General features: G+C 42.3%; 2 protein-coding genes across 5 annotated transcripts in view; one reads left to right on the plus strand and one right to left on the minus strand.

Annotated features, from left to right (window-relative positions):
• DMXL2 (Dmx like 2) overlaps nt 1–3768 on the minus strand; it is a 158706-nt gene extending 154938 nt beyond the window's left edge. For all 4 annotated transcript variants that reach the window (XM_059372826.1, XM_059372824.1, XM_059372825.1 and 1 more), the window contains exon 1: nt 2885–3768. In XM_059372826.1, the coding sequence (XP_059228809.1) occupies nt 2885–2971 (87 nt within the window). In that variant the 5' untranslated portion in view covers nt 2972–3768. The remainder of the gene's footprint in view (nt 1–2884) is intronic.
• A 15875-nt stretch (nt 3769–19643) lies between these two features.
• On the plus strand, nt 19644–20952 carry LOC131998734 (hsc70-interacting protein-like). Its single transcript, XM_059371205.1, has one exon. The coding sequence runs from the start codon at nt 19781–19783 to the stop codon at nt 20912–20914; it is 1134 nt and encodes a 377-aa protein (XP_059227188.1). The 5' UTR covers nt 19644–19780; the 3' UTR covers nt 20915–20952.
• The last annotated feature ends 652 nt before the right edge of the window (nt 20953–21604 follow it).

Raw genomic sequence — 21604 nt, forward strand, 5'->3', positions numbered from 1 at the left:
TAAAAGGAAATGGTGTGCAACAAGGGTCTGTAAATGCCAAAGGGCCAAAACAATCAGAATCATAGGCAGGAATCCTAAACCAAGTAAATTTTGAGTTATATTCGAGAAAATAAAAAGCAAGAATCCTCATGTTGCAACATAAACATGTAGGATATGGGGCACCTGGGTGGCTCAGTAGGTTAAACATCAGACTCTTGCTTTTGGCTCACATCATGATCTCAGGGTTGCGAGATGGAGCCCAAATACATCTGACTCCACACTCAGTGGGGAGTTTGCTTCTCTCCCTCTCTCTCTGCCCTTTCCCCCACTTGTTCTCTCTCTCTCTCTTCAATAAATCTTTTAAGATGTAGGATCGAGGGGCACCTGGGTGGCTCAGTGGGTTAAAGTCTCTGCCTTCGACTCACTCGGGTTGTGATCCCGAGGTCTGGGATGGAGCCCTGCAATAGGTTCTCTGCTCAGCAGGGAGCCCACCCCTCCTCTCTCTGTGCCTGCCTCTCTGCCTGCTTGTGATTTCTGTCTGTCAAATAAATAAATAAAAATTAAAAAAAAAAAAAAAGATGTAGGATCGAGTAAGATGATTAGTAGGTCTATAGCAGAGGGGCTAAGATGAGAAGAAGATATAATCAAATATAAAGTCAACCCGATGGCAGAACATCTGACAAGTTTAAGCTTCATAACACACCCATTAGGAACAACTTAACAGTCCTGAGCCAAGAATGATATGGTGAAATGGTATTTGAGAAAAACTATCCCAGCAGCTGTGTGGAGGATAAACTGATCAGAGAGGAGTATAAGGGAAACCAGTTTAGAAGTGTTTATGTTAAGTAATACAATTTAGGTTCTACAATAAGGTGGTAACTAAGATGATGAAAAAGGATAAATCTAGGACAACTTGGTGGCTCAGTAGGTTAAGCATCTACTTTTGATTCAAGTCATGATCCCAGGGTCCCGGGTTGGAGTCCTGCATCAGGGGTCCTTGCTCAGTGGGGAGCCTTCTTCTCCCTCTGCTTCTGCCCCTCCCCCTTCTTGTGCTCGAGTGTGCTCTCTCACTCTGACAAATAAATAAAACCAAAAGAAAGAAAGAGAGAGAGAAAAAGAGAGAAAGGGAGAAGGGAGAAACCTGATACACACTGCAGAGAGTCAATCACCCTTGGTGATAGGTTGAATTAGGGAGGTGGTAAAAGACTTGAAAATGATTTCAAGGACCTGGTCATGGGTGGCCTACAGTATAACCACACCTGCACAATGCTAACAGTTCTTGCACTAGCTTTTCCAGACGGCACCTAAACTTGTTTAGCTCTATTCAACATTCCCACAATGAGACCGACACTGCTCCACTTTAGATGAAAACAAAAAACTACCGCCACTATGATAGTGTGGAAATACCCCATCACCTAAGGTTCCAGACATCTTGATGCAGGAAGCCTACGCTTCCAAGCTAGGAAACTTCCTCCCCACCTACACAACTGGGGAAAGAGAAATTTCTTCTATGGCCCAAACTGTCTCTATACACTTGAAGTCCAAGCTCAACTCTATATGGATTTTGAGGTCACATGGATGCAAAACACAGATGACACCACTGATAGGGTCATGTGTAACAATATAAGTCAGGCAAATTATATCCTTAAAGGTTCACTCTAAACTGAAACAAAGCCAAGTGGAAATCCATTTAAAAATTAAAATCGCCAAAAGGCAACCTTATAGGGTTATTTTTAATGTATCATAATGATAAATTCTGTTCCAGAATGCTCTGTGCTACATAATGATTCTGCAGTTTTGCTGGAGCTTTTCTTATTTCTGCAGCTTTAAAAACATGTTGTTGGAAAGCAGACATCAAAGTGTCTTCCTTGTCTTAAAAGCATACCATTATGCTATTTCCAGTTTTATCAAGTATAAGTTATCAATAACATTGTATATTTAATCAAGATTTTATTGCTCACAGTGCCTTCGAAGGAGGACCCAGTATAAATTTAATACAGAAAAGGAACTCAGGTTGATCCCTGGGAGTCTCTCTATGGGTAGAAAGAAGCTCTAGGGCTTAGTTTGAATTAGCTATACTAACAACATCCATTCTCCAAAAGGACTGATCCGTCCAAGCTCATTCAGAAAACATGTCTTTTTCATCGAGATCTGAAAGGTTCTAACACATTATCGTTTACACACATTTTACTCGCACAAACAACAGAAACAACAAAAAACACTTATAAAATTTTTGCATTGCCTTAGTTTAAAAACAAATAAACCAGCCTACCTTGCAAACGGATTAAATATTACCTAGGAAGGATACCAAACTGATCTCGTGATAAATAGCTTTCCAGGCCACTGTCACTCTAACCCTTCCATTTAGATTTTTCGGGGGCAAAGAATGAAATTTTTTATTTCCTTGTTGGAATTAAGATTCTGCATTAGGAGATAAAGAAGGCCGGGTCGTATCGGGTTTAAAGCCACAGGCTCCAGCGCTCCTCGCTGCCCTAACGCGGCGGGCAGGGGGAGCCAGGTGCAGCATCGCCTCCATGCTCCGAGACGAGACCCAGTCTTCGCCTCCACGCCGAGAGCAGGTGCGAAACGGACACTCAGGGTTTCGGCGATTGCAACCATCTTCCTCCACCGCAGACCCGAGGCCGCCCTAGGAGAGGAACCTTCTAGTCCAGTCATCCCCAGGGGCTCGTTGGCTGAGGGCGGACAGTGCGGTGGATCCTAATCCTTTTCCCTGAAGGGTAATTTCCTACACCAACCGCAGGACTCACAGTCCCACGCCCGCCCCCCGAAACTGAGCTGCAAAGGGGGCGCAGGTGGGGCCCTCAGTGCCTCCCCGGGGAGGCGTGGGCCGGGACGGGGATCTCGGCCCCGGGTCTCTCCCCCTAGAGCTCCCGACGCCGCTCACCGTGAAGGGGACATCCCCGACGCTGCCCACGGAGTAGCAGTTGTCTCCAGGGTTGACAGCCCCGGTGAGGACCTGATGCAGATGCATCTCCGGAGCCCGGGCTGGCAAGGGACGGCGCGAGAGGAGCGACGAGCCCCGCGCCTGACCGCGAGAGCGCTTCTCCCTCCGCCTCCCTTGGGACCCACCCCGCGGCGGCTCCGGCTTAACGCCTTGCCCCGCTCTTGCCTTCCCCCTTCCTTGTCCCTGCCATGGGAGCTCCTCGACCGCTGCCGCCGCCCGGATCGCCGCTCGGCTGCGGAAATGCCCGGATGCTCCCACTGCCTGCTGCACCGGCGCACAAATGCGGGAGGAGCGCAAGGGTGCGTGTGAGGCGGAGGCGGAGGCGGGCGGGGGGGGGCCCGCCGGGGTAGCGCGTGAGCCGGGAGCGTGCCGGAAAGGACGCTCCGCCCGAGGGAGAAGGGCGGTGCGCGCGCCCACCCTCAAGGGAGCTACAGTAGAGTGGGAGGGTAAACCCCTCCTCGGGGGGGGGTTAGTTGGGCTGGGCTCTTAGCTCAGTCCCGCTCCCCCGCCCCGCGTTTGCGCGTGCGCGCGCAGTGGTTTCCAGGGCAATTGCGCGCGCCGCGTGGACCCTGGTCCCGGGATTGCGCGCGCAGACGTGCGGGAGTTCCCTCGGAGCCTCCCGGCTGCGGCCAGTGGGGGCGGGGCACGCAGCCGTCCTTCTCTGGGGACACGCCTGGGTTCTGTCGTACGCTCCCGAGTACACTGTGTGATGGTCCGGGCAGTTGACCTCAGGAGGACGCCAGTCACCGGGAAATTCCACCTTGGAAAATCTTAGATCCCGTAGGGCTTTTTGACAGTACTGAGCGTAAGGTATTTAATTTTACATAAACAATAAAGACATCTTGCAACTCTTTGGAGAAGCCATACTCCCCTGACAGCAAATTATTTTGCTCCCACCTTTTGTCATGGATGTTCTAGGTAGCGAAAGGGCCCCCTAGAGACAGGTGACTCCTCTAGACTCTTTTCCACGCGTGATGTCACGGAATCGCAGAATCGTCTGATTTTTCCAGACTATAGGCTAAACTTTCGGTGAGGATACAGGACTCGGATCCCTGCTCCAGGTAAATCCATCACCAATTTTTGAATCTATACTGCGTATAAGTCACTAGAGCAGGGGAACAGAAGGGATTCCAAAGCATGGCCATCTAAAAAACAACAACAACCAGGCAGGACGCCAAAAGTGTTGTGATTGAGGCACAAACGTCTATGCGCCACTGAGAAGGAAGAATGCCTTTGGCTAAGGAGATGGATGGGTGAAGTGTAATGGAGATGATGACGTAAACTGGGTAAAATTCTGGCAGTTTGAGATAGACAAGAAACTCTGCATTCAAATAGAGAAAATGAAAAAAAAAAAACAAATAGAGAAAATGGCATGAGCTGAGGCTTAGAGGTATAAAATGACAAGATATGTTAAGGAACAAAGATTAGATTAATGTTTAGAGGAGATGATATATAGGGTGGGGAAAGGAGAAGATACTTCGCAAGGGAAAGGTATCTAAGAGGTAGCCTGTGGCCTGCCTGAGTAAGGAGAGTCTTGAATGCTCCCTTAAGAAGCTTAGGTTTCATTCTGCATGCAGTGGGGACTCCATCAAACGGTTCCGAGCAGAAAGTTCTACAGAGCTCCTTCAGGAAGATGACTTTGTAGCACTGTGAAGGATAATTAGAAGGGTGGGGAGATAGGAGGCAAAGGCCTGGCAGAGTTTGGTAGTATGTTTGGTGGGGAAAAAAAGAAGGAGTCAAAGATAATTCTCAACAACCGGGCATATTTTCCTTTTCCTTTCTGTTTAGTGCCATAATTAACCCCCCAGTCACCGAGACTAGAAACGCAGAGAGAACCACCATTGGCTCCTTACTCTCCTGCCCAAACCTAAGGGTCCCTTATCAAGATCCCTAACTCATGACCCTGAAGCACTCCCTTCTCTCTACAACCACCCCACCTGCCCTGCTGTTATTTACTTTCTTTTCAGCCCCCATCATTTCTCATTTAATTACCATAATGGCTTCCTAACTACTCCAACTGCCTTCCATCTCTGCTCTCTAACACACTGCAGCCAGAGAAACCTTTTTAAAGGAAAAAATTCCTCCACTTAAAATCTCTACTCCTTACAGGCTGAAGTCTAAACTCCTTCGTTTGGCTGATAGACCCATTCATTCTGGCTTCTGGGGAATCTTGCTGTTTGATCCCAGGATGTTCCCTCATATCCACCATTTTCCAGCCTCACTGAGCTATTTGCCGTTTCCAGAACATACTATGTTGTTTTATGCTTCCTTGTCTTGGTTCATGCTTTCTGCTCTGTCTGGAATGCTCTTCCTCCCCCTTATTGACCCGATAAACCACAGTTTAGTTTAAAAGTCACCTATTCAGTAAAGCCTTCCTTATCTACCCCCAAATACCTTGAGGCTTCCCTCCTGAAACACACATATCACTTATTGTTTTGTGTCTGTTTCTTCCACTAGAGTCTTATATTTTAAGTCAGGATCAGTAGCTTATTTTCTGTTTTAAGTTGGCCCTTGAACAATGCAGGGATTAAGTAAATGAAGCCCCATGCTGTGCATGAAGTATCATGAAGGCAAATATTGGTGCTGCGTCTTGATACTAGCAACTGAAAAGCATGCCACATATCAAATAAATTAATATATATATATCAGTATATCTATCTATATCTATATCTATATATAGCACATATCAGTAAAAATTGGTGTAAAGCAAGCAGGATTAAATACAACAGATTTAAATAAATTTATAAGAAGGTTTAGGGGCGGGGCGCCTGGGTGGCTCAGTGGGTTAAGGCCTCTGCCTTCGGCTCAGGTCATGATCTCAAGGTCCTGAGATCGAGCCCCACATCGGGCTCTCTGCTCAGCGGGGAGCCTGCTTTCCCTTCCTCTCTCTCTCTCTGCCTCTGCCTGCTTGTGATTCCTGTCTGTCAAATAAATAAATAAAATCTTTAAAAAAAAAGAAGGTTTAGGGGCACCTGGATGGATCAGTCAGTTAAGTGTCTGACTTCTGCTCAGGTCATGATCCCAGGGTCCTGGGATTGAGCCCTACATCCGGCTCCCTGCTCAGCGGGGAGTCTGCTTCTCCCTCTGCCTCTTCCCCCCAGCTCAAGCTCTCTCTTGCTTGCTCGCACTCTATCTCTCTCAAATAAATAACTAACATCTTTAAAAAAAAAAAAAAAAGAAGAAGAAGAAGAAGGTATAGTACATGTAGACAAACATTTCAGTGAAAACTGGAACAAAACATAAAGCTAAATAATAATGTCAATAGCATTATAACTCGCTATTATTTAAAACATTTCACAATTGGCTCTAGTTTTACAGCATTCCATGAAGTTTTGAGCCATTACACAGTTGTAAAATTGTAAGCCTCTTCCTTCTTCCTTTTGGTATCAACTCAAAATCTGGAGCCTGCATCTACTTGTTCCTCTCTTCCCTTCTGAGTCCTTTACATGACTTTTTATTTTTTTTAAGATTTTATTTATCTCTCTGAGAGAGAAAGAAACAGAGCACGAGCTGGGTGGAGGGGCAAAGGGAGAGGGAGAGCAGGGAGCCCGACACGAGCTCAGGATCCCAAGATCATGTCCTGAGCCAAAGGCTTAACTGAGTCACCGAAGTGCTTCTGTTTTTATTTTTGTTTTTTAAGATTTATTTATTTAGGGTGCCCAGTGGCTCAGTCGGTTAAACGTCTGACTTCTGCTCAGGTCATGATCCCAGGAGACCTGGGATCGAGCCGATATTGGGCTCCCTGCTTGTCTGGGAGTCTGTTTCTCTCTCTCCTTTCACCACTCCCCATGTGCTCTCTTTCACATCTGTGTGCTGGCTCTTTGTCTCTCTCGATTGATTGATTGATTGATTAGAGAAAGAGAGCAGGTATGCACGAGCAGGGAAGAGGGGAGAGGGGGAGAGGAGAGAGAATCTCAAGCTGACTCTGCACTGACCATGGAACACGATGCAGGCTCAATCCCAGGACCTGAGATCATGACCTGAGCCAAAATCAAGAGTATCACTTAACTGACTGAGCCTCCCAGGTGCTCCTAAATGACTTCTTGATAATGACATCTCAAGTTAGCAACTGGCTAGTTAATTCTCCTAGAATTACAGCTGAGCCTTTTCTTGTCTCTCTGACCAACCAAAACTCCTTCCAGACAAATATGGCATGTTTCCCTAGTAGCCCACCCAACCACATTTTAATTATCTACAATTCATTTCTTCCTCATTCATCCAACCTTCTGTGAAGACCTAAAAATAAAGTAGGAATTTTTTTTCTTCTGATCTGGAAGTGATTTTCTTTTAAAAAGTAGAAAAGTATCACCAACAAACATACTAATAAAACTATAAAATATAATTTCTCACATCCACAAGTTTTAATTGTAACAAATCTTGTGCCTTTGGGATTGGGCTTAATGGAACACTGGATGACAGAAGGACTTAGTTTCCCAGCAGTAATCACATACTCCCCTGTACTAGTTATCTATTACTGTGTAACAAATTACCACCAGAAGCAGTGGCTAACTTCAAAAAACAAAACACAAAACACACACACACACACACACACACACACACACACAGAATTCTGTGCATCAAGAATTTAGTAGTGGCTTAGTTTAGGGTTCTAGTTCAAAGTCTCTTAAAATTTCAGCTAGGCATGGGGTACCTAGGTGGCTCAGGGAGTTAAAGCCTCTGCCTTCAGCTCAGATCATGATCTCAGGATCCTGGGATCAAGCTCTGCATCAGGTTCTCTGCTCAGTGGGGAGCCTGCTTCCCTCCACACCCTCTGCCTGCCTCTCTGCCTACTTGTGATCTGTCAAATAAATAAATAAAAATCTTTTTAAAAAAAATTTCAGCTAGGCACTAAAAAGAAGCTAGACACAAAGGACCACATATTGCATGATTCAATTTCGATTAAGTTTTCTGAAAAGGCAAATATATATAGACACAGAAAATACATTAGCAGATGCCTGGGGCTGGTAGTGGAAAGGGAAGTAGCTGCTAATGGGCATGACATTTCTATTGGTATGATGGAAATATTCTAAATTTAGATTGTGGTCATAATTGCACAAGTCTATAAATTTACTAGAAATCATTGAATTATACACTTAAAATTACTGAATTTTACGGTAACTAAACAATAACCTCAAAAAAAAAATCTATCTTAAAAAGGAGTGTCAGCCAGAGCTACAGTCACCTGGAAGCTGGACTGAGACAAAAAGACCTTCTTCCAAGATAGCACACTGTCATGGCTGGCAAGTTGATCCTAGTGGCTGGTTGGAGGCCTCAGTTCCCCACTATGTGGTCCTCTCCATAGAGGTGCATGAGTGCACTCAAGACATAGCAATTGGCTTCCCCAAGAATAAGTAATCCAAAGGAGAGAGCAAGGTGGAAACTGCAATATCTTTTATAACCTAGCCTCTGAAGTCACACACCACTTCTTCTACCACATTTTGCTGGATACACAGGCTAGCCATGATTTAGGGAGAATATTTCCTAAGAGAGTGAGTCCCAGGGAATGAGACTCACTGGGAGACTTCTTAGACGGTTAACTGCCACACCACAGAACTGAAGGATTTTGTCTACAAGCGTCAAAGAACATCATCTCTGTCATTTTTATTCCTACCTACAGAGATCACTGGAATTTCTACTCATACATCTAGAGTGCCATAATGCTAATCTCTGATATATCTGTTGTTATCAGTTCTTTAATGGTGAACTAGCTATATGTTTTCAATACTGAATTTCCCAAGTGAGTACATTTATTTTTTTCAGGGATCTAATACCTATGTTTTTGTTTATCCATTTGTTTTATTTCTTAGATTCCACATATGAGCGAGATTGTATGGTGTAAGTATGATGCATTCTGTTTCTAATACCCATGTTTCTGAATGTTTCCTCTAGTTGTGGAGACCTTATAATTATCTTACAGATGTCTAGCACTTTAAGCTGCTGTTTTCTTCAGTAGTTAGCAGTGACTACAGGGACCTATAGCAGTGAAATAGGCACCCTGACTCCCTATTACCAGTTCCTTTTGCAAAGTCTATTACACTAAACCTGAAATGGATGTAATAGCAATGCCTTCATTGCTTTTTTTTTTTTAATTTTTGTAAGATATATTTACTTATTTTAGAGAGAGAGAAAGAGCATGGAGGGGGAGAGAGAGACCATCTCAAGCAGACTGCTCACAGAGCACAGAGCCCAACATGGGATTCATCTCACAACCCAAGAGGTCATGACCTAAGCTGAAACCAAGAATCAGATGCTCAACCAACTGAGCCACCCAGGCACCCCTGCCTTTAATTGCTTTTGAGTCATGAGCTATCATGGTAATGTATTTTAATCTAAAATATCAAGGGAATGATGTTATTTCAGTCATCTTTTTCCATGTAACAAATTACTCTGAGACTTAGTGGCTTAAAGCAACAATGATTTATCATTTCTTATGCTCTGTGCATTGGATTGAGACTTCTGCTGGTTTCAGTCAGGCTCACTCATGAGGTTGCATTCAGCTGAAGGGGTCACCTGGGGTAAAAGGTACAAGGTGGCATAATGCCTGGGAGTTGATGCTATTTGTTAGCTGGGGTGCCTTGGTTTCCCTCCATGTGGTCTCTCATCCTCCATAGGCTAGACAGACTTCCATACCGATCTTAGGCCCAGTCTTGAAGGTCAGACACACAGCTACTTTCACCATGTTCCTTGGTCAAAACAAGTCACATGGTCATAATGATTCAAGAGATAAAGGAAATAAATTCCATCTTTCTTTCTTTTTTTTTTTTTAAGATTTTATTTATTTATTTGACAGAGAGATCACAAGCAGGCAGAGAGGCAGGCAGAGAGAGAGGAGGAAGCAGGCTCCCTGCTGAGCATAGAGCCCAATGTGGGGCTCGATCCCAGGACCCTGAGATCATGACCTGAGCCGAAGGCAGCAGCTTAACCCACTGAGCCACCCAAGCACCCCTAAATTCCATCTTTCAATGGGAGGAACAATGTCACAATGGCAAAGGATATAGAAGGAATTATTGTAGCCATCTTTGCAAACAGTCTTTAACACAGACCCAGACTCTACCTCTGATCATCTCCATGGCCACCGGTTTATTATTTTTGCTTTGTTTGAATTAGGACTGCACTTGTAGGATGAAAATTTTTATATATTTTCTATTATGTTTGCAATGTTGTGGTTTATAAGAAATACATATTTGGTCTTCATCTGCAGTTCTTGGCTCACAGCTCTCCAAATCCTTGGAATTTCCTAAGTATTGAAAGGGATAAAAAGTATCTTTTGTTACGTTAAGGAGGTGACTTTTGAACACCACCTAAGGATGGGGACCAGTTGCCAAGGAAACCAAGCCTGTGATAAGAGCGTTGGAAAGTTCAGTCCTACCCCTCCCCCTACCTTACTTCCAGGCACAGGGAAGGGGCTTGAGATTGAATCAACCTATGGACAATGTCTTAGTCAGTCACAACTATTAATGAAGCTTCCATAAAAAACTCAAAGAAAGCAGCTTGCTGGTCCTTTTCTGGAGAGCTCTCAAGCTTGGGGAATCAGAACACTTCCGAGTACCATCAAGCTGCCCCCTACCCAGCTCCACAACCACAGGTTCACTCTTGTTTGTGACCTTGCCCTATGTATCTCTTCATCTAAGGGTTGATATGTATCTTTTGCCATATCCTTTAATAAACTGGAAATGTAAATGTTTCCCTGAATTCTGTGAGTCCCTCTAACAAGTTAATCTGACCTAACGAGTAAGTCAGTGGAACCTTTAATCAGTAGCCGGTTGGTTGAGAAGCACAGGTTAACAGCCTGGGGCTTGCAACTGGCATCTGAAGTGGGGAGTGAAGGGCAGTCTTTCAGGATAACCCTTAACCTGTAGGTAGAATCTGATACTATCTCTGGGTAGATAGTATAAGAATGAAGTTGATTTCTTAGATGCCCCGCTGGTGTCTGAGAACTGCTTGATGTTGGCAAGGTGGGGCATTGGAATTGATCCAGGAACCCTAAAAGAATGTCTTTCTCTGCTAGAAGCAGCTTCAAATTACTGTCTTCTTGGTGACTACTACTCAGAATCTTAGCTACTTAACTCACATCTTAAGCTTTTTAGCTTTTTGTCTCTAATATGGAGATGTTGAACAGAAGCCAATTTTTAAACACTTTTTGTGAGGAGGCAGAAATGAATCTTACAAGCAGATGAATAAGATAAGCTTTGATCTAGTTGGATTCTTTTGTTGCTAAGATCTGAGAAGATTGACCATCTTAGAAGAATTGTAGCAAATGGCTCCTATCTTTGCAAGCACTATTTATGATCGTATTGTGAAAAGTAAGATGCTCTACAAATACAACTGATTTTCTTAAATACCAATGTTTAGTGGTTTCTAAACTTTGAAGTGAGAGCCTAAGGGGGAACTAAATTTTTTTAAAAAATATTTTGTCACTCTAAATAATGAATATGTGGAGTAGATTAGATATGACATGAACTGACCCCTACTTGTTTTTCCAACTTCATCTTTCAGTATTCCTGACCTTTAAATACATTGCAACTACACTGAAGTGCTAGTAATTCCTCTGATCGTTCGGCTTCTGGAAACTTGTTGCTTCCCCTACATAGGATTTCCCTTACCACCATCACCACCACTACCACGCCCTCTGCCTGACTAATTTCTACTCTTTCTTAAAAGTTCAGTTCAAAAGCCCCCATCTCCCGAGAGGTTTGCTCACTGTGAATTAGATCCCAGTTAGGCATTCTTATAGGTTTTTCCTTCCCAAATTTGTCTGGAGGACAGGGACTCTGTCTTGATGACAATTGATTGCCTTCTCCCTTAACTGCTCTCTCCTCATTAGAATCTCCAGCTTGTAGCTGGGATACAGATGCCTAGAACAAAGGCAATCCTCAGCCTGTGTGTTGCTCTCTGTTTATGTTGCTAAATTCTGACAAATGAAATGTTAGCAAAAGATGGAATGCATAGCCGTTTGGGGAAATTATTTTTTTAAGTAGCTATTAGGGGCACCTGGGTGGTTCAGTGGGTTAAAGCCTCTGCCTTCAGCTCAGGTCATGATCCCAGGGTCCTGGGATTGAGCCCAGCATCGGGCTCTCTGTTCGGTGGGGAGCCTGCTTCCTCCTCTCTCTCTCTGCCTGCCTCTCTGCCTGCTTATGATCTCTGTCTGTCAAATAAATAAATGAAATCTTAAAAAAAAAAAAAAAAGAAGCTATCATACTCTTTATGCTTCATCCTTCCTCGATCCTATTTCTCTAAAATATAGATGTGATGGCTGGAGCAACATCTTAGAACACAAGGAACTCATTCTTAGGGATGCCACAGTACAAAGTTGGAAGCTTTCGGCTCAGTCCCAGAATTCATGAAGTGTCCTTACCAACATCTACATCTAGATTTTTACATGAAAGAGAAATAAATTTCTGACTTGTTTAAGCCACTATTTTTTGTGTCTTTGTTAGAATTGTTCCTAATCCTAATTCATTTTTAGCTTCCTTTTTCTTTTCTTTTCTTTTTTTTTTTTTTTTAATTTCTAAAGACTGGCAAAGTGCCTGGAACAGGGTAGGAACTCAAAAAATGTTTATTAAGCCAAGTAGTTATTAACTGTATTGGGAGTACATTATGTAAATTGAGTTAGTAAAAATCACAAATATTTTAGAACTCACATGTCTTCCCAAGGCCTCAGAAAACAAAATCCTGCTTCCTCTGGGAAGTGGCAGATGGTAGTCATGGAGATAGAAGGCTGGTGGCATTAAGATGAGAGATAAGAGCTAAACAATAGTTGGAATTAGTTATCAAAGCTAGGTATGGCCTACCAAGTAATAAACAGACCATTCTATGCCTCTAGAGAAATGAATCAGTTTTGTTGGCATGGTGCTTGAGAAAAATAAAATTTTAAATAAGGAGTAATAAATTAATCTTGTCCTAGATTCACAAGAATAAAATGAACTTCATGTTCTTACTGCTGAGAGATGAGGCACTATGGTACTGAGATCACCAAGTATAGTACAGTACTCTTAGGCTTGGCTAAGATGGTCAGAGGCCTGGACCTCATAACATCACACCCCTAAAGAGAGGTGACGGGGGACAGGAATCAATACTTTTGTATGGAGTCCCCCTCGTGTAAGAAAAACTTCGTATCTAGGGGGCAGAAACGAGAAAGTTCAGGAGGGTCTGGCTCCAATGGTAATGGTAGTGATGGCGTGTGTGCACCTGTGTGGGGTGTACTGATATGCACTGGGTGTTAACAAAAGATCCTGAAGTTCTAACTTGATTCTCCTTTTAGTCTAGTTCTAGATGTTGCAAGCACATTTGTACAGGCATGTTCCTGTGATCACATATGAAGCAAGACTATAAAAAATGTTCAAGATTTACTAAGGTTTTATTGTATTTTTTAAAAATAGATTGTCAAAAAGAATCACTATATCAATGGATGACTGGAAAAATAAATTTAAAAATGGATAAATAGATAATTAATCAGCCATAATAAGGAATGAAGTACTGATACATGCTATAACAAGAGTTATATGCCAGACATGAAGGTTGCATATTGTATGATTCCATTTATACCAAATATCCGGAGTATGTAAATTCACAGAATATGTACACCGATTAGTGGTTGCCAGGAGCTGGGAATGGAAGAAATGGGTAGTAAGTATTTAATGGGTACTAGGTCTCCTTATGTGATGATTAAAATGTTTTTTGAACTATATGCCTTTGTTCATTTTTCATTGTTCACATGTTCTATGAATTTCACTTCAATTAAAAAAAGAAAAAGAAGCAGCTATACTTTGTGAATTAAAAACAAACTAGGACAAATTAAAAAATCTGAAAAGTATTTTAACAGGTCCTGTGTCTAGTTCGTGGAATTATGAACAAGTTTAGTTTTAATCTTCTTGGACATTTGTTTCCAATTTTTCCACAATGAACATATATACATTGTTTTTATACTAAGAAAAAGTATACATAATGATTTTAAATTTTTAAACAAAGAGTGGCCTTTCAAGTCTATGAAGAGGTTAAATTAAGAAACTACGAAATCATGCTCATGATTAATATGTAATCCATGTCAGGGAGCCTGGGTGGCTCAGTGGGTTAAGCCTCTGCCTTCGGCTCAGGTCATGATCTCAGGATCCTGGGATCGAGCCCCACATCGGGCTTCTCTGCTCAGCAGGGAGCCTGCTTCCCTTCCTCTCTCTCTGCCTACTTGTGATCTCTGTCTGTCAAATAAATAAATAAATCTTAAAAAAAAAAAAAAAGATTTGTTATAAAAAAAAAATGTAATCCATGTCAGTTTTCCTATTGCAGAATTAGATTTTATATGAGAATATAAGAGATTGGTGGAATATATTTTATTATTTTTAAAATCCAATCATTTGCATGTACTTACATACAAAATTTCAAAATGAATGCAAATACCATGTCTAAATTTGTTTTAAATTTTCAGTGGGTTTTATACACTGAATAAGTCTACACAGAGTATGTGCTGGGATACCTAAAGGGGTCAGATGCCTACTGGGACTTTGACCTTGGGGCTGATGATGACTTTCATAACCCTACAATAGCATGAGGAGGCTCAACCCTGAAATCTCATCGTCTTTGAAAAGTGGTTGAGGAGCCAGTGGTAGTTCTAAGGCTCATACCTCTTAAACAGTGGGGATCAAAGACAGATCTACCATATCTATAGTTGCCTATGCCTGTTGATTTTTCTTAGCTCACTCCTCTCCCCCAAATACAACCACACATCAATTCAACTTTTTCTTCAAACCCAGCTTAAAAATGAACTTCTGGGTAAAATCTTCCCTCCCCAATGGTATCAAACAAATTGATCCCACCTTATGATTCCACAAATCTTTGTGCCTCCATAATAGGATTTATCACATTATTTCTATTAAACTATACTTTTTGAAAAGTTAAAAAGCACTATGTCTACGCAAATACAAAACGAAATTGTGCAAAGATCTTACTTAACTCATTAATGAGGAAACCAGTAAGATGTTAAAACTAGTTCAAATGAGAATTTGATTTACAGATTTATAGTCTCTATCTGACAAAGCTTATTTGCATTGCTATGACTATGAATTCTTTGTATGCTATCCACACTCTAAAATTTAACTTCTACTTTCATAATTTTAAAATAACCTCAGGGTGCCTGGCCAGTTCAGTTGGTTGAACAAGTGACTCTTGATCCCCAGGTTATAAGTTTGAGCCCCAATTTGGGTGTAGAAATTACTTAAAAATAAAATCTTAGGGCACCTGGGTGGCTCAGTGGGTTAAGCCACTGCCTTCAGCTCAGGTCATGGTCTCAGGGTCCTGGGATAGAGCCCCGCATTGGGCTCTCTGCTCAGCAGGGAGCCTGCTTCCCCCTCTCTCTGCCTGCCTCTCTGCCTACTTGTAATCTCTGGCTGTCAAATAAATAAAATCTTTAAAAAAATAAAATCTTATTTTTTTTATTTATTATTTTTAAGATTTTATTTATTTATTTGACACACAGAAAGAGACAGTGATAAAGGAAATATAAGCAGAAGAAGCCAGAGAGGGAGAAGCAGGCTTCCCGCTGAGCAGGGAGCCTGATGTGGGGCTCCATCCCAGGACACTGGGATCATGACCTGAGCCAAAGGCAGATGCTTAACGACTGAGCCACCCAGACACTCAAAAATAAAATCTTTAAAAAACAAAACAAAACAAAACCCTCATCAATAGCAAATCAATCAAATAGAATCAGATAATCCTCAAAGTTCCCTCAGGCAATGCCTAATACTTCACTGAAGAGACATCCAATCATTTCTTTTGCCCATTTCCAAATGTTACATAATATTTCCTGATGCTTTAATTTATAGTTTGGATATCTATTTCTGCGAGAATATGAACTCAAAGCCACATCCTCAGAAACTGGTTTGATACTGAGCTCCTTCAGGGGAGTCTGGCTGGCTCAGTTGGTAGATCGAGTGACTCTTGATCTTGGGGTTGTGAGTTTGAGCCCCATGTTGGGTGTAGAGATTATATAAAAATTAAATCTTAAAAAGAAAATTAAAAAGCCTGAGCTCCTTCATGCCAGGCTACGAGCAAGACTGTAGAGGATAAAAATACACCAAGGTAGGGGCACCTGGGTGGCTCAGCGGGTTAAAGCCTCTGCCTTTGGCTCAGGTCACGATCTCAGGGTCCTGGGATCGAGCCCCACATCGGACTTTCTGCTCAGGGGGAGCCTGCTTCCCCCTCTCTCTCTGCCTGCCTCTCAGCCTACTTGTGATCTCTCTCTGTCAAATAAATAAATAAAATATTAAAAAATATATATACCAAGGTAGAAAAATAGCTTTTCTGATCACAAGGACATACTTAGTACATATTAAAGGTACATAAACAAATCATTTATATACAATATATAAGAGCTGTGACTTAGGGAATTTAACCTGTGACACTCACATAATGGAATAGGGAGAGAACTGGGGGAGAACACAATTAGGATTATTCTTAAGAAAAAGATGATCCCACCCATACCCTAAGGCCAAACCCACTCATGACTTACTGAGAATGTTGTTCGAACACACACACACACACACAGAGTTTTGAATGCCACTCACTATTGGTATGTCAGGAACAGGATGACTAAATTATGCCACAAAGAAGAAGAGAAAATATCAATAAGAGCTAATATTTACTGAGCACATTACCCTTCATGCTTGCCAGCACCTAATTACCTACATATTTTATAGATCCTTTTATATAAATGAGGTTTTATTGTGATATCCTTAGACTTCCAGACTGATGTTCTGCACAATTAGCATTTGTCCACTTGAATTGGCTCCTTCTTCCCAAGCCTGCTCCCTGTCTGCCTCTCGCCTAAAGGTTTCTTCACCTGCTACAGTATGATTGAGCTTCTGCACACCTGTACTCCTTGTTCCAAGCTGGCTGAGTGACTTTCACACTGATGTGAGTTGAGGACATGCGGAGTACCAGGTCCAAAGCTAGCAGGCCACACACTTTTTGTTTAGATAGACATATGAACTGTAACTTTACTAACCATGTTTTCTAACACACATTGGATGGTTTTAAGTTTTAAATAACACTGGCTACCTATGGAGAGAACTCTAAGCTAGGGAAATCATAATATAATTCCCTAACACTCTTTCAGTTGAAGAGTAAAATCACATTACTTTTATGAAACCAAACATAGTTATTAGAGCTTTGGCCATTGGCCTGTGGACAATAATTTCTGTGGGACACTCACTACCCATCGACAAGTCACAAAATCAAACCTGGCTTCAGATTCACCCCACTTCACACTTCCCGTAAGGTGTTTTCTCTGCATTATCTGCCTCTCATAGCTTTGTATTTCTTGTTGGTTTTAATTGTTGAGTGAGTTTTTGTAGTAGGTGATCACTGGCTAGCTTTAGAACCCTCTTCTTGCTCTTGTTTTTTAATAGTTTTCTCTTAGAGTCTAGCTAAAAAACATTAGCAGGAGTTTATGAAACTGATTGTGCATATAGGAGCAAAGTAATGTTATTTTGAGATTATCTCATATGGAACTTGATGCTATTAATGTGATGAGATCCTGCCTGAACCCTAAAAGGAGCCAGTGTGGTGAGCCGAACACCCTAGGATAATCAAGCCATTGTTTTTAAGATTTTTTTTTTTAAATTTACTTGACAGAGACCACAAGTAGGCAGAGAGGCAGGCAGAGAGAGCAGGGGAAGCAGGTTCCCTGCCGAGCAGAGAGCCCAACGTGGGGCTCAATCCCAAGACCCGAGGATCACAACCCAAGCCGAAGGCAGAGGCTTAACCAACTGAGCCACCCAGGTGCCCCAATCATGCTATTTTGTAATAAACTATCCACACCTGTGGTACATAATCCTCCCAGTACAACCGAGTTGTTTTTGCCTTTGACCCCACCCCCCACCCCTCAAACATCTCAGCCAAACTGGAATTATGTGAAAGAAGAGGATCTAGGTAAGGGATTATTCTGGATTCTATCATCTAGTTCACTGGGTTCACAACATTTCTATTCACTTTGTGGTTCACTGTTCTGATTTCTCCCCAAGTGAGAATCTGAGTGTGCTGAGAAGAAATTTACATTCCTCATTCCTTTATCAGGAACCACAAGATAACTCTGAAAGATTAAAGAAGATTCTGTTTACTATTCTACTCTAAAATGCTACCAATTCTAAGACTATCATTATTTTATAGACCAACAGAAAGAACAAAAGCTGCCAATTAAACTACCATATTACATTCTTATTACCAGGGATATTTATTTAAATTTATTAAAAGTTCTCTTGATTTTTATCAAATTTAGCTCCCTTGGGCTATACACACAAAGAAAGAGAGAAAAGAAAAGAAAGTAAGAAAGAGAAGGAAAAAAGAAATATAAACAAAGTAAGTGAGTCAAAATTTCCTAAACTCACTCATATTCAGACTTCAACTCTACTGAATCACTTTTCAGCTCGGAATTGCCAGCGTTAGGTCTCTCCCCACCATATCATTCTCTGAACAATCAAAAGCACAAATGCTGAGGCTCCTGGGTGGCTCAGTGGGTTGGGCCACTGCCTTCGGCTCAGGTCATGATCTCGGGGTCCTCGGATCGAGTCCCGCGTCGGGCTCTCTGCTCAGTAGGGAGTCTGCTTCTCTCTCTCTCTGCCTGCCTCTCTGTCTACTTGTGATCGCTCTGTCAAATAAATAAATAAATAAATAAATCTTAAAAAAAAAAAAAAAGGCACAAATGCCACAGAATTCCTAAAGAATATTTCATTATTGTCTCTGGGATTTTCTCCAAGTTTCTGACACCCGTTCTAAATAATCGACATACGTGCAATGACAACTCTGTCTTGATGGTTGCTCGAGCATCAGTGGCAAGAGGAAGCAAGAGGGGGCGCCTGAGTGGCTCAGTGGGTTAAAGCCTCTGCTTTCCGCTTGGGTCATGATCCCAGGGTGCTGGGATCGAGCCCCACATCGGGCTCTCTGCTCGGCAGGGAGCCTGCTTCCTCCTCTCTCTCTGTCTGCCTCTCGGCCTACTTGTGATCTCTGTCAAATAAGTAAATAAATCTTAAAAAAAAAAAAAAAAAGGAAGCAAGAGGAACATAGGGCTCTTGCTCTTGTTCCTTAATGTCTGTCCATTGACTGATGCTGTCCTACTTGCAGATGCAGCTGGAAGGCCTGTTAAAATTCAACATGTGGGTCCCACTTCTAGAGATTCTGATTATTAAGTAAGCTGATGTGGAGTTCCCCTGAGGTTTCTAATGAACAAAATCCGAAGTGGGAAACAATGTAGCACTAAGACTAGTGAAACATGCTCTGTTCAAATCCTAGATCTACCACACGCTTATGCGATCTTCAGCACATCAACCATGCCATACCTAATGTTCCAATCCGTAAAATAGGGGTCATTGTAGCACCTATCTTGTCTTGTTGTGAGAATTAAATAAATTACCACACATAAAACACGTAGGACACTATAAAGCACAAAATAAGTGCTATGTAAGTATTTCAGGTTAAATTTAATGATAATAACAAAAATAATAATTATTATTGAATTTCACCTAAAAATTCATTTGAATCACTCAGGAGACACTATAAAGCCTACTGAGAGTACTTGGGAAAATTGTCAAAAGACCACTTATTGAACATTTACTATGGAGTAAGTGCTCAAAAAATGGCATCTCTTATATTGTGTGTTTGGAAAATTCAACAGAAGTTTATAATAAAGCCATAATCTGGGGGGTAGGCGGAGCCAGCGCCGGGGAGGTTCTAGTCTGTTCTGCCTCACGGCAGCCGCCCCCTTCTACATGATCACGCTGAGCTAGTACCTGCGCCTGGAATCGGGTCGCAACGCCAGCCGCGCCTGCCGCCTGCCACTGCCTCTGGACCATGGACCCCCGCAAAGTGAGCGAGCTTCGGGCTTTCGTGAAAATGCGTAAGCAGGATCCGAGCGTTTTGCACACCGAGGAAATGCGTTTCCTGCGGGAGTGGGTGGAGAGCATGGGGGGGGGTAAAATACCACCTGCCACTCATAAAACTAAATCAGAAGACAGTATCAAGGAAGAAAAACCAGATAGTAAGAAGGCGGAGGAAAACATAAAGACAGATGAACCATCAAGTGAGGAGAGTGATCTAGAAATTGACAATGAAGGTGTGATTGAACCAGATACCGATGCCCCTCAAGAAATGGGAGATGAAAATGCAGAGATAACTGAGGAAATGATGGATCAGGCAAATAATAAAAAAGTGGCTGCCATTGATGCCCTAAATGATGGTGAACTACAGAAAGCCATTGACTTGTTCACAGATGCCATCAAACTAAATCCTCGCTTGGCCATTCTGTATGCCAAGAGAGCCAGTGTCTTCATCAAATTACAGAAGCCAAATGCTGCCATTCGAGACTGTGACAGAGCTATTGAAATAAATCCTGATTCAACTCAGCCTTATAAGTGGCCCGGGAAAGCACATAGACTTCTGGGCCATTGGGAAGAAGCAGCACATGATCTTGCCCTTGCTTGCAAGCTGGATTATGATGAAGATGCTAGTGTGATGCTGAAAGAAGTTCAACCGAGGGCCCAGAAAATTGCTGAACATCAGAGAAAATACGAGCGAAAACGTGAAGAGCGAGCGATCAAAGAAAGAATAGAAAGGGTTAAGAAGGCTCGGGAAGAACACGAGAGAGCCCAGAGGGAGGAAGAAGCCAGACGACAATCAGGAGCTCAGTATGGCTCTTTCCCAGGTGGCTTTCCTGGGGGAATACCTGGTAATTTTCCTGGAGGAATGCCTGGAATGGCAGGGGGGATGCCTGGAATGGCAGGGGGGATGCCTGGAATGGCAGGAATGCCTGGGCTCAATGAAATTCTTAGTGATCCAGAAGTTCTTGCAGCCATGCAGGATCCAGAAGTTATGGTGGCCTTCCAGGATGTGGCCCAGAACCCAGCGAATATGTTAAAATATCAGAGCAACCCAAAGGTTATGAATCTCATCAGTAAATTGTCAGCCAAATTTGGAGGTCAAGCATAATGCCCTTCTGACAAATAAAGCCTTTGCTGAAGGAAAAGCAACTTCGATCACCTAATGGATGTCGCAATAATACAAACCAGTATATCTCTGACCTTCTCATGAAGAAAGCTGGGGTGCTGTGAAGAGAATCCCTACCCCTCTGCTCCCCATGCAACTGAAACATTCTACAATGGTTTGCCATTAGGGTATTCATTCAGATAATGTTTTCCTACTAGGAACTACAAACTTTAAACACTTTTTAAACCTAAAAATATTTAAAAACATATTAAAAGGGTGTGTTAGTCCCTACATTTTTCTTTAAAAAAAAAAAAAAAAGCCATAATCTGGTTCCTGCCTCCTAATTAAATTAGCAGAAAAGGTGTCCATGTCACTGAGCCCTCTCAGGCAAACACTATGTATCTTTTATAATGGTAAAACTTCACTTAATAAAACATGTGAGCATAATGCACAATTCCAATGTTCTTTAAAAAAGGGTCAATTCCCATTTCTGAATCCAGTGTTGCTCTAGGCAGGGACTTTGTTTTTTGCTTTGGGTGGGGAGTGTTTTGTTTTTGCTCACTTCTATGTTGTTTTATTTTAATTTCATCTGTGGTGTTTCCTTTATTTCTTTTAAATGTACCTCACAATCATCAAGGAATATCCCGATTCTAGTTTGCCGCCGTAGTTGGGTAAACAAGCCTCCAATCATTC

The sequence above is a fragment of the Mustela nigripes genome, chromosome 13 (genome assembly GCF_022355385.1).
Source record: "Mustela nigripes isolate SB6536 chromosome 13, MUSNIG.SB6536, whole genome shotgun sequence".
Classification (NCBI taxonomy): Eukaryota; Metazoa; Chordata; class Mammalia; order Carnivora; family Mustelidae; genus Mustela; species Mustela nigripes.

Excerpts from the sequence above, each read along its gene's own strand:
- LOC131998734 (XM_059371205.1), top strand. The coding sequence starts at position 19,781 with ATGGACCCCCGCAAAGTGAGCGAGCTTCGGGCTTTCGTGAAAATGCGT.